General features: G+C 42.7%; 1 protein-coding gene across 2 annotated transcripts in view; it reads left to right on the top strand.

Moving 5' to 3' along the window:
• Positions 1–1,959: 1,959 nt before the first annotated feature.
• Positions 1,960–12,740, top strand: part of CCDC170 (coiled-coil domain containing 170) — an 89,012-nt gene continuing 78,231 nt past the window's right edge. The window contains exon 1 of one of the 2 annotated variants that reach the window (XM_065931109.1): positions 1,960–2,111. In XM_065931109.1, coding sequence (XP_065787181.1) covers positions 2,037–2,111 — 75 coding nt within the window. In that variant the 5' untranslated portion in view covers positions 1,960–2,036. Of the gene's footprint in view, positions 2,112–2,447; positions 2,648–12,740 lie in introns of those variants that run through there. The other variant, XM_065931110.1, reaches the window with a different exon arrangement.

Below are 12,740 nucleotides of genomic sequence, written 5' to 3'. Positions count from 1 at the left end.
TCCAGGTGGGGGTCAGGGCGGGCACTTTTCTGCTCCCACTTACCATGAGAGTACATTTTTTTCCGCATGGAGAAAAATCTGTTTAAGACTGATTCAAATTTTTATTCTATTTCCCCCCAGGTTCATCAAGATATAATTGACAAAACTGTAAGATAAAGTGTGCACAGTGATGACCTGATGTAAGTATGTGTTGTAAAAGGATTTCTCCCATCCTTTTAACTAACACATTCATCACCAATACTGATTTTTTAAAATAAATTTATTTTGTATTGGGGCATAGCCGATGAACAATGTTGTGATAGTTTATGGTGAACAGCGAAGGGACTCAGCCACACATATACATGTATCCATTCTTCCCCCAGCACCCGCTCCCATCCAGGCTGCCACGTGACATTGAGCAGAGTTCCATGTGTTGCTACACAGTAGGTTCTTGGTGACCAACACTGATTTTTAAAGACTGTAAATTCGTATCTTCTGGTGTGATGAAGAAGAGTTACAAGTTTGACCAGAGTGAGCAGAATTAGGCTTTATGAAGTTGAACTCTGCAACAATTAGATGTAAATAGAGAAGGGACTTTCTCAGATCCTCTTCCAGTTGCCTTGAGGTTGTGTCAGCTTTTGTGTTTCCTTGGGCAGTGTCATTTCACTGAAAATTTGGCAAGTGTGTAGTAATTGTACTGCAAGGAAAAACTGCAATTGAAAAGAATGTTTACTACAAACTATACTATTAAGAGGAGAGTTCTGACAGTTTTAGTTTCCATTAAAGGATTTTTTTTTTTTTAAATGTTGCTTCCAGTGAAAGCATTGTGGTCATCCTGGATTGGACAGGTGACAGTTATTACTATAAAATCAAAAGACATCATCTGAGGCCAAGAAGTTCTCAGAGATAATAATGAATGCATGGAGGATGGTTGGATGGAATCCAAGAAGAGTTGCCGTATCTTTGATTTCATTTAATTTTAGAAGCGCACACAGGGAGTTCTACCAAGGGCCTTCAAGTGGGGTGAATGTGGGTTTCATTTGAGGTTCTGCTACAAACAGTGGGACCTAAGGCAGGTGACTCCCCTTCTCTGTGCTTTAAAGTCTGGGGTCTGATCTTCATTCCGCCACTGACCAGCTGTATACACTCTTGGACAATTTATTTCACTTCCCCGTGATTGTTTCCTCAGCTTAAAAATGGATTATTCTAACATGCACTTCATAATCTTGTTTTTACTACTGAGATCATAGTTGGAAAGCACTTAGAACAGTTCTTGAGAGAACACATGTAACTGTTTTATAACTAGAAGCTGTGGCTGTTACCAACACTAGTCTTACTATTATTTATATTTCCCTGCAGGGTTGTTGAGAAGGTTAAATGAAAGCAAGGCTCACCAGGCCAGACTACATGATTTGCAGGTCCCAGTAGAAAAGGCAAATGTAGGGCCCTCTGTTCAAAAATCACTAAGAATTTCAAGAGTGGAGTTAAAACAAGCGCTGGGCCTGTGCAACTGCACGGATTGCACACCCAGGCGGCGGCGGCCGGGGCGCTGGAAGAAGCAGAACTGTTGGCACACAGCGGGCGCTAAATAAATGCTCATGCACCTTCAGGACAGCGCAGGCCGCCAGCACGGTTACCACGCACCCCTCCCCCGCCCCGTCCCCTCGCTGTCACTAGGCCCTGACCCGAGGACAAGGCCCGGAACTGCGCCCGCGGGGGAGCCCGGCGGTGAGGACCGACCTCCGGCCCCGCCGTCCCGGTGGCTCTGGCCCGGCCGAGCCTCCGCCTGGCCGGATGGGGCCGCTCGGCCGCCGCGCCGCACCGCCCCCCGGCACAACTTGGGGAGGATCAGGGTCTGCCCGGCGCCCCCCGGGCGCGTCTCGGGGGCCCGGACGCCTCGCAGCCCGGCCGAGGATTCCGGGTCCCGCGGGCGCCGCCAGCGTCCAGGGCCCCGCCGGCCCGCCGCAGTGTTTACCGGTTGCCCGAGGAGACGCGCCCGCGCGCACCGCCGGCTCCCGCGCCCGCCGGTCCGAGCGCGCCGCGGGACCCCGGCCGCCATGAGCTCCTCCGGCCCGCGGCGCCCGCCGCCCACCGGCCCCGCCGCCTTCGGCGCCTCGCCGCCCGCGCCCGAGGTACCGTCGCAGCCCGCGGGCGCGCGCCGGGGCGGCGCCGGCGGTCGGTCTCTGCCCGGAAGGGCGCCGGGGAGGCTCGGCCCGGGCTGCGCGCGGCGCTCCTCGCCGGCGAGCTCTCCTCTCGGTAGCCCGGGTGGATCGTGGCGGGAACGTCCCCGCGTCGGAGAGGGACTTGGCAGCGCCAGCGGCCGGCGAATTTGAGGAAGTCAGGGGGCAGGTCGTGAGTTTGTGAAATGCGGCTGAACTTGAGGTGGTACCAGGTCGCGTCTCTTGGTCATCCGCACGGGTGACATCCTCAAAACGGGGTATCTGGCTCCTGTAGACCCTCCCCGCACCCCCGCCCCCGGCGCCAAGAATTTCTTGCTTTTATCTTAAACTCCTTAGCTACTGAGAGACGTGGTTCAGAGCAGTTTCTTCAAAACCGGAGGTGGTAAGGTTAATACTACAGTCTTGAGGGAGGTCGCTGCTCTTTTCGTTCCTAATCATTTCAGAAACGGTCATTCCGTCGTCGGATCCATTTACGCGTCTTTTCCCAGGTGGGCGTCGCGGACTTGCAGGCTCGGCCCGGGTTAAGTGTCCCCTGCTGGACCCCGCGCAGGGGCCCGCCCGGCAGGGCGTGTGCAGAGGTTCCCCACGAGGGGGAACTCTATTCAGTCGAACCGCTTGCTGACCCCAGAGGTGTACTCAGCTCAGCTGACCACAAAAATCCCTGGGGCACTCTCTTAACAATTCAAAACTTGGGCTGGATTCTCAAGCTGTAGGGAATTCTAACTTTCAGCAGCTTTGATGGCTGCCTTTACATCTGATCAGATAGTGCCTTCCTTCTATTTAGATTTTTTTTGATTCTTGATGTATTTGTGGAAAACTAGTGCCATCTTGTACAAATAAAGTTAGTTTTTCTTCCACTAGAAAATTTACATATTTTGTCCCTATCTTGTATCCTTTGTGCGTTAAGAATATTAGCCCGTGCATAAGTATGTAGAGTTTTTGTACTGCTTATATTTGCTTGAGGGAACAAATTGAAAGTAAATTACAGACCTCATGGCCCTTCATCCCTGAAAAATACTCTGGTGTGAGTCTCCTAAGAACAAGGGAATTTTCTAACCAAAACACAATGATTAAATTCAGTGTGTTTAACATCCTTATAATAATATCATCTAATGCCCACTAGCTACTATTTTGCCAGTTGTCCCAATAATGCCATTTACTGCAAATTTTTTTTTCTTTCATTTCAGGACCACACATTGAATTTAGCTGTGTCTTTAGTCTCTGTAAACCTGGGACAGTTCCTCGGTCTTTCTTTGTCTTCGGTGATATTTTTGCAGAATCTAGGTCACTTGTTCTGTAAAATAGGTTTATCAGATTGTTCTTCATGATGAGATTTTTGGTAGGAATACTTTCTAAGTGATGTGTCTCAGTTCATCAGAGCAGGAGGTACATGGTGTCAATTTGTCCCACTATTGGTGATGTTCCTAATTGGTGACATCTGCCCATTTTCTACTATAAAGGTGGAAAAATAATTAGTTTTAGTAATACATGATCATATTGAATAATCCTACTGATTTATATTGAGATTTTTAGGGTAAATTTTACCACCTACATAAAGGAAAATATCCACCAAGAGCAAGACTTAAAAAAAATTGTTTTTGGCTGCTCTGGGGCTTCACTCTTGCTCTCGGGCTTTCTGTAGTTTTGGAGAGCCAGACTACTTTCAAGTCTGGGTGCATGGGCTTCTCATCACGGTGACTTCTCTTGTTGCAGTTCCTGGACTCTAGGAGAGCAAGCTTAGCAGTTGTGACTCACAGGCTTAGTCGCCTATGGCATGTGGGATCTTCCAGAACTAGGGGTCGAACCGGTGTCCCCTGAATTGCAAGGCAGATTCTTAACCACAGGACCACTGGGGAAGCCCCCAAGCCCAAGACGTTAATTGACCCGAAAGACCTAAATTTTATTGAGAAGCAAAATGCCAGCATTTACTGTAATTACTTTTTCAGTTTTCCAAATACTTATCTGAGACAATCTTACAACTCAGATAGGCAGGGCAGGAATTTCCCATTATACACAAGATATAGCTTGTTCAGTTAGCAAATAATGGAACAGTAACTTAAATATCTTTCTTTTGAAAGTTTAGTGCTTTCTCTGCCATACCATTATGCACTGAAAAACAGATTAAAATACTAAGTAGGGATAATAACCAAGTGTATGAGGAAGTAGAATACTGCAGGGACTAGAAGTATTAGCTATGAGTTCAGGCAGTCCTGATTACACCACTTAACTGTGACACTTTGAGCAAAAAAAAAAAAAAAAGACAATGTCTCAGAACTTAGTTTCTTCATCTGCAACATGGGATCATAAAGCTCATGACATAGCGTGGTTTGGGGATTCACAGTCAATATATGTAACGCTGCCAACAGGGTGACTGAATACATCACTGTTGGGAATTTGAGCAAGTTGCTTTCCTCTTCGTGAAACAAGAGTGAGTTAGAATAGCTGCGCGATGGAGTTGTTATGAGAAGCAAAGGTAAATAGCAACACGACCTATCAGCAGCTATAGTTCTTCAAAGGAAAGAGGACTTAAACTGGTCGTGTATATGAAAGAAGTAAAGTCAGTTTTTCTTTATTTCCCCGCCATTTCAAACATTTAAAAAATTATGGTAAAATACACATAAAATTTACTGTCTTAGCAAAATTTAAGTGTACAGTTCAGTGGCCTTAAGTACAGTTGCTTTATTGTACAATCATCACCGTCTATTTCTGAATCTATTTTCATCTTTCAAACTGAAATTCTGTGCACACTTAATAGTAACTCCCCATGCCCTCCTCTCACCAGCTCCTGGCAACCACCATTCTTTTTCTGTGTCTGAATTTGATTGCTCTGGGCACCTCATTTAAGTGGAATCATACCATATTCATCCTTTTGTGACTGGTTTGTTTCACTTAGCATAGTACCCTTGAGGTTCATTCATTCATCCATGTTGTATTATTAATAGTACATGCATTAGAACTTCTCCCCTTTTGAAGGCAGAATGATATTCCATTGCATGTATATGTCATGTTTTGCTTATCCATTCTTCTGTACAAAGACACTTAGACTATATTATTGTGAATAATGCTACCATGACTATGGGTATACAACAGATCTTCAAGATCTTCCTTTCAGTTATTTTGAGTATAAGAATTATAATTGCTGAATTATGTAGTATTTCAATTTTCAATTTTTTATAAAGTTTTTTCTTTTTGATATTTATTTATTTGGCTGCACTGGGTCTCAGTTGCAGGTTTCAGTATCTTTAATTGTGGCATGCCAACTCTTAGTTGTGGTCTGTGAATCTAGTTCCCTGACCAGGGATCGAACCTGTGCCGTCTGAATTGGGAGTGCGAGTCTTAGCCACTAGACCACCAGCAAGGTCCCCAATTTTCATTTTTTTTGAGGAACTGCCTTACTGTTTTCCATAGTAACTGCACCATTTTACATTCTTATCAGCAATGCACAGATGTTCCAATTTCTCCACATCCTTGTCCATACTTGTATTTTCCCTTCCTTCCTTTTTCACATCCTCACTCTCTCCTTCCTTCCCTCCCATCCTCCTTCCCTCCTTCCTTTCTTTCTCCCACTCTTTTTTTCCCCATGTAGTCAGCCTAGTGGGTGTGAAGTAGTAACCATTTCCACTTTATTCCATTTCCTTTCTCTTTGATTTGTTCTGTTCTTTTTTGTTTTCTCCTCCTTTTAATCAAACTCAAATTAAGAAAAGATCTGACTCTAATCAAATGTCTTCATGTGAATTTAAGTCAGAAGCCTTGGTATTCTAGGTATAAAGGAAAACAACCTGAAGCCTCCCACAAAGGTAAGAAATGAGAGAGAAAGAAACAGAAAAAGCAAAGTAAAAGAAAAAAAGACGATGTAAAGAAATACAAATATATCAGTAATTATAATAAATGTAAATGGATTTAATGCTCAGTTAACCAATAAAATTGTCAGCGAATTTTTTTTTAAAAAATTCAGGTGTATGCTATTTATGAAAGACATATTTAAACAAAAGTATATGGGAAGATTGAAAGCAAACATGTTTGAAAAGATTTACCAGACACATAGTAAGCACAGGAAACCTTATTGGATATGATAATATTATACAGAATACTTTTAAAGCAAAAAAGCATTACTAGAGGTAAAGAAAGTCACAATGATGATACAAATTATATCACTGCCACATAATAATAAAAATTATTATTTATCAGAAAAAGTTACAACAATTCTAAATGTATATGCATCTAATAAAATGGCCTCAAAATATATAAATCCAAAATAGACAGAAGCAAAAATCTCTGAGGAGACATAGGCAAATCTACCCCTACAGTAGAACAGTTTTAATATACCTCTGTATGTATCTGAGAGATCCACCAGACAAAAATTTGGTAAGGGAACTATTAAAAAGCTAAAAATACAAAAATGTTTAAGTCATTATGAAGAAGAATAAAAGGATATAAAATATTTGGGCTTTATTTGGCTGTAGAAGTTAACCAGATGACTTTTTTTCTTTGCCCAAGGGAATAAATACCTTTTTGGACTATGAAACAACCAATTGGACCATGTCCTAGAAAGTGTATTGGTAGAGATTGAACTAGATAAGTAATTAAATGATTAAATGTTTTTTCTTCTTTCAAATAAAAAAGGGCTTTGTACAATTAAAAATTATTGATAACAATCTGATCATGAGTTCAGCTCAGTTCAGTTGCTCAGCTGTGTCCGACTCTTTTCAACCCCATGGACTGTAGCACACCAGGCTTCTCCATCCATCACCAACTCTCGGAGCTTACTCAAACTCATGTCCATCAAGTCAGTGATGCCATCCAACCATCTCACCCTCTATTGTCCACTTCTCCTCCATCTTCAGTTTTTCCCAGCATCAGGGTCTTTTCCAGTGAGTCCGTTCTTTGAATCAGGTGGTCAAAGTATTGGAGCTTCAGCTTCAGCATCAGTCCTTCCAATGAATATTCAGGACTGATTTCCTTTGGGATTGACTGGTTGGATCTCCTTGCAGTCCAAGGGACTCTCAAGAGTCTTCTCCAACACCACAGTTCAAAAGCATCAATTCTTTGGCACTCAGCTTTCTTTATAGTCCAACTTTTCATGACTACTGGAAAAACCATAGCTTTGACCAGCCTGATCTTTGTCAGCAAAGAAATGTCTCTGCATTTTAATATTCTGTCCAGGTTGGTCATAACTTTTCTTCCAAGGAGCAAGTGTCTTTTAATTTCATGGCTGCAGTGACCATCTGCAGTGGTTTTGGAGCCCCCCAAAATGAAGTCTGTCACTGTTTCCACTGTTGCCCTATCTATTTGCCATGAAGTGGTGGGACCAGATGCCATGATCTTCGTTTTTTGAATGTTGAGGTTTAAGCCAGCTTTTTCACGTTAGACAAACCCACCTTGAAGGATTTTCTGTTAAATGATTGGCCAGTACTCTTCAAAAGTGTCAAGGTCATGATTGGCAGAGACTAAGGAAACTCTGGGCTGGAAGAAGCATAAGCTGGAGTCAAGATTGCCAGGAGAAATATCAATAACCTCAGATATGCAGATGACACCACCCTTATGGCAGAAAGTGAAGAAGAACTAAAGAGCCTCTTGATGAAAGTGAAAGAGGAGAGTGAAAAAGTTGGCTTAAAGCTCAACATTCAGAAAACTAAGATCATGGCATCTGGTCCCATCACCTCATGGGAAATAGATGGGGAGATAGTGGAAACAGTGTCAGACTTTATTTTTTTGGGCTCCAAAATCACTGCAGATGGTGACTGCAGCCATGAAATTAAAAGACACTTACTCCTTGGAAGGAAAGTTATGACCAACCTAGGTAGCATATTAAAAAGCAGAGACATTACTTTGCCAACAAAGGTCCATCTGGTCAAGGCTATGGTTTTTCCAGTGGTCATGTATGGATGTGAGAGTTGGACTGTGAAGAAAGCTGAGTGCCGAAGAATTGATGCTTTTGAACTGTGGTGTTGGAGAAGACTCTTGAGAGTCCCTTGGACTGCAAGGAGATCCAACTAGTCCATCCTAAAGGAGATCAGTCCTGGGTGTTCATTGGAAGGACTGATGCTAAAACTGAAACTCCAGTACTTTGGCCATCTCATGCGAAGAGTTGACTCATTGGAAAAGACCCTGATGCTGGGAGGGATTGGGGGCATGAGGAGAAGGGGACGACAGAGGATGAGATGGCTGGATGGCATCACTGACTCGATGGACATGAGTTTGAGTAAACTCCGGAAGTCGGTGATGAACAGGTAGGCCTCGCGTGCTGCGATTCGTGGGATCACAAAGAGTTGGACACGACTGAGCGACTGAGCTGAGCTGAAGGAGACAAGACAGCTAGAAGCAATGTGAGAGCCTGGGTTGACCCCTGGACCAGAAAAAGGACATTATTAGAAAACTCTTGAACTTTGAATAAGATCTGAGGTTTAGTTAATAGTATTATAGCAAAGTTAATTCCCTGGTTTTAATATGCCTCGGATGTGTAAGTAGTTAACATTAGGGGAAAGTTGGGTAAAGGGTACACAGAATCTTTCTGTTCTAATCTTGCAACCTTTTTCTGGGTCTAAAATAACTTCAGAATAAAAAGTTTAAAAAATGAATGACAAGCAGTTAATTCTTTTGTATATCCAAGTTGAAAGCTACAACACTTAGTTTTTCTTGATATCTAATTATTCTTGGACCACCTGGCTGAGGGGAAACACTCAAATAACAGGTGGATAAAAGAACTTTTTGAACACCAAGCAGAGAGCACCGTTGATTTTCCTTTCGTATTTCAAAAAGGTGGTGTGAATCTTTACTTAAAGTGCAATGTACAGGATATTTGAAACAATAGTGAGTGCTTCTTGGTTTGCACTTGAATTAAGTTGACTAATTATAAAGACTTACTTTTTCTGTGTTCAAGGACAATTTAAAATTTTAATTGAAAAAGGGAGTAACATTTGCTGTACTTAGAATTATTTATGCTAGGTTCTTTCCCCAAGATTTCTTTTTTCTTTGTTTCGCTTCCAGTTTTTTTCCTTTGAAATTGGTGCCTTGGTGGCTTTGATCTAAGGCAGAGAAGTTCAAAGGCATTGCCGAGGTGGACCAGCAGCCCTGTTCTCTTTCTCTTATTGATACCAGCACTACAATTGATTATGGCTTCTATCTCTACATGGTAGATAGTGCTTGAATAAAATATTTTAAATATTGCTAGTAAAAGGAAATATATGAATTCTCTTTCTGAGTAACTGAACTAATTTCCTTTTTGTTGACTAAATTTATCCTTATGCTGTACCTCCTGACTCTTCCGCGTTAGCTTTGTACGGAAACATATTTTTCAGCATTTCTAGGTCATCATTATCTAATCTCAATGTCAGTGCAAAGGGGGACAATGACAAGACCCAACTAGTTGTCACATTTCCCCTAAGTCTTTTCTACTTCAGGGTAAATGAAATGGGTAGAGTGGAGAAGCAAAAAGGAAGTCTTGATGTTGAAATTTTGTGACTATTTAGTAAGCAAAAATGAGAATGTGGGAGGAAACCTGAACCAAAAAAACTCTGCTTGGTGAATCATACATAGATTGAGTCACCCATGTGGTGAGTGTTTTTTGCGTCTCAGGGCACCAAAGATAGGGAAATTCTTTGCTTCAGCAGTTAAAAAGTGAGGGTCAGTTCTAAAACAGGTGCTGTTTTAGATAAGGTCCCACTCTCACAAGCGTTACGTTTTAGTGGGGGGAAATAGATAACAAAAATAAACAAATAGATAAGCAAGGTAATTTCAAAGTGTGGTTAACACTAAAGGGGGATCACAGGATCAAGACTGACTGGTGTAGAGGGTCGGCTTTGGATAGGGTGGGCCCAGATGACTCTCCAGAGTTGTCAGTGATGCTGGGAGGGAGTGTTTTTAGAAATAGCTTCCCTAGGGGAAGTGTGTTTAGAAAGAGTACACCACCATGTGTAAAATAGGTAGCTAGTGGGAACCTGCTGTATACACAGGAAGCTCAGCTCAGTTATCTGTTTGAACTGAAAGGGAGGAGGTTCAAGGTTTGGGGGGACATATGTATCCATGTGGCTGATTCACTTTGTCGTACACAGAAACTGACACGATATTGTAAAGCAGCTATGCCCCAATTTAAAAAAGTATACAGTTGGTAGCAAGTCCCTCAGTTTGGGTGTGTATTTCATGATTCCTCATCCTTAGATTCAAGTTAATCACTTTTGGCATTTATCGGTGATCCTATATGAGAGATGGTGTGTTTCTCAGTGCATTATGCCAGGAGCCATATGTCAGTTTATCTCACTGTTGATGTTATAAAAAGAAAGGCTGAGAACTGGATTCAACAGACTAACAATAATATATGTGATGCATTTTTAATTGCTCTAAGGAATGTTATTGAGATAATTGGTGAATAGTATGGTGTCATCATTAAATTTCATGAATTTCACAGCCATATGCAAAGGAATGTCCTAGTCCTTAGAAATACATGCTGAAGTATTTAGGAGTTGAAGGCTGTGATGTCTGCAAATTACTCACAAGTGACTCAGCTGTCATGATTGTAATGGACAGAGAGAAAAGACTAGATCAAATGTGATGAAATGTTGTCACTGTTGGTGAATCTAAGTGTGGCATATACTTGATTATTTTGCAACTTTTCTGTAAGATTGAAATAAAGCTCTAAAGAAATTATGTACCTGTAACCAATAGTGAAGAGGAACTAAAAAGCCTCTTGATGAAAGTGAAAGAGGAGAGTGAAAAAGTTGGCTTAAAGCTCAACATTCAGAAAACTAAGATCATGGCATCTGGTCCCATCACCTCATGGAAAATAGATGGGGAGATAGTGGAAACAGTGTCAGACTTTATTTTTTTGGGCTCCAAAATCACTGCAGATGGTGACTGCAGCCATGAAATTAAAAGACACTTACTCCTTGGAAGGAAAGTTATGACCAACCTAGATAGCATATTAAAAAGCAGAGACATTACTTTGCCAACAAAGGTCTGACTAGTCAAGGCTATGGTTTTTCCAGTGGTCATGAATGGATGTGAGAGTTGGACTGTGAAGAAAGCTGAGTGCCGAAGAATTGATGCTTTTGAACTGTGGTGTTGGAGAAGACTCTTGAGAGTCCCTTGGACTGCAAGGTGATCCAACCAGTCCATCCTGAAGGAGATCAGTCCTGGGTGTTCATTGGAAGGACTGATGCTGAAGCTGAAACTCTAGTACTTTGGCCACCTCATGCGAAGAGTTGACTCATTGGAAAAGACCCTGATGCTGGGAGGGATTGGGGGCAGGAGGAGAAGGGGACGACAGAGGATGAGATGGCTGGATGGCATCACCGACTCAATGGGCATGAGTTTGAGTAAGCTCCGGGTGTTGGTGATGGACAGGGAGGCCTGGCGTGCTGCGATTCATGGGGCCACAAAAAGTTGGACACGACTGAGCAACTGAATTGAACTGAACAAATTGAGATATTAAGTAGAAGATGCTCTTTCTAACTATCGAGCTCACAGTATAGTTGAATAAATAATAAATGGGGTAGTAAATAAAGGCTTGGAAAAGGAAGAAGGCAAGCATGGCTGGAGTAAAGATGCGGTGTCAGATAAGGATCTAGAAGGAAAGACAAGCAATTACGGGAGGTGCAGGGATGGGGCACGGGGAGAGTTGGGGTAGGGGAAGCTTTGCTGAAGTTATTGAGGCCAGTGATGGTGCTGGTAGGGAGATGACATTGACTTTGGAGTACCAGCAGGACCCATAGGTGATGCTCAGTGGTAGTTGGAAGCATGAATCTCTAGCTAGAGATGCAGATTGGGGAGCCATCAGTTACTGAAGATGGTTGAAATCTCTGGAGAGCATGAAGTAGACCAGTGAAGGTGTCCTATGTGGTGAAGAAAAAGGATTGACGATGAAGTCCAGAGAGTCGCAAGTTACCAAGTGGGTCAAGGAGGATGAGTTGCAGGAGGGACTGAGAGAGGAGGGCCAGATGAGCAGAGAATGGAAAGCTGCTTAGCAGAGTGGTGGTCATGGCTCCCTCTAGTTCTCCTTTTTCCATATATTGGAGCACCCTTTCCCTGAGTTTACTTAGAATTGACAGAATTTGGGGAATAGCTGCCCCAAACAGTGATTATGGTTTTGTCCATATTGATTATTAAATGTTTCATTCTGATAGTAATTAGCTAAGTATGTTAAGGCCATTTCTGGACCATGGTTTAAAAACCATACCATTTGGGCCAAGTGTATGTGTGTGTGTGTGTGTGTGTGTGTGTGTATGCCATATATTTATAAAAAATATATACATATATTATATATGGCTTCCCTGGTAACTCAGTGCTAAAGAATCCACCTGCCAATGCAGGAGACCTGGGTTCAATCCCTTGGTCAGGAAGATCCCCTCGAGGAGGAAATGGCAACCCACTCCAGTGTCCTTGTCTGGGAAATCTCATGGACAGAGGAACCTGGTGGGCTACAGTCCATGGGGTCACAAAGAGTCATTCACAACTCAGGGACTTAACTAGTGCTGTTTCTCTGGAGGACCCTAATACACCAGATCACTTCACTGAGTCCTTCCATGCTTGAGGACGTTGTTAGAACCAATGGGTTTGTAGTCCATCAGAAAGGACAGTGCATCAAGG

This window comes from Muntiacus reevesi, chromosome 3, assembly GCF_963930625.1.
Source record: "Muntiacus reevesi chromosome 3, mMunRee1.1, whole genome shotgun sequence".
In the NCBI taxonomy this organism is placed as follows: domain Eukaryota; kingdom Metazoa; phylum Chordata; class Mammalia; order Artiodactyla; family Cervidae; genus Muntiacus; species Muntiacus reevesi.
This window is presented reverse-complemented; position numbering and strand designations above follow the sequence as displayed.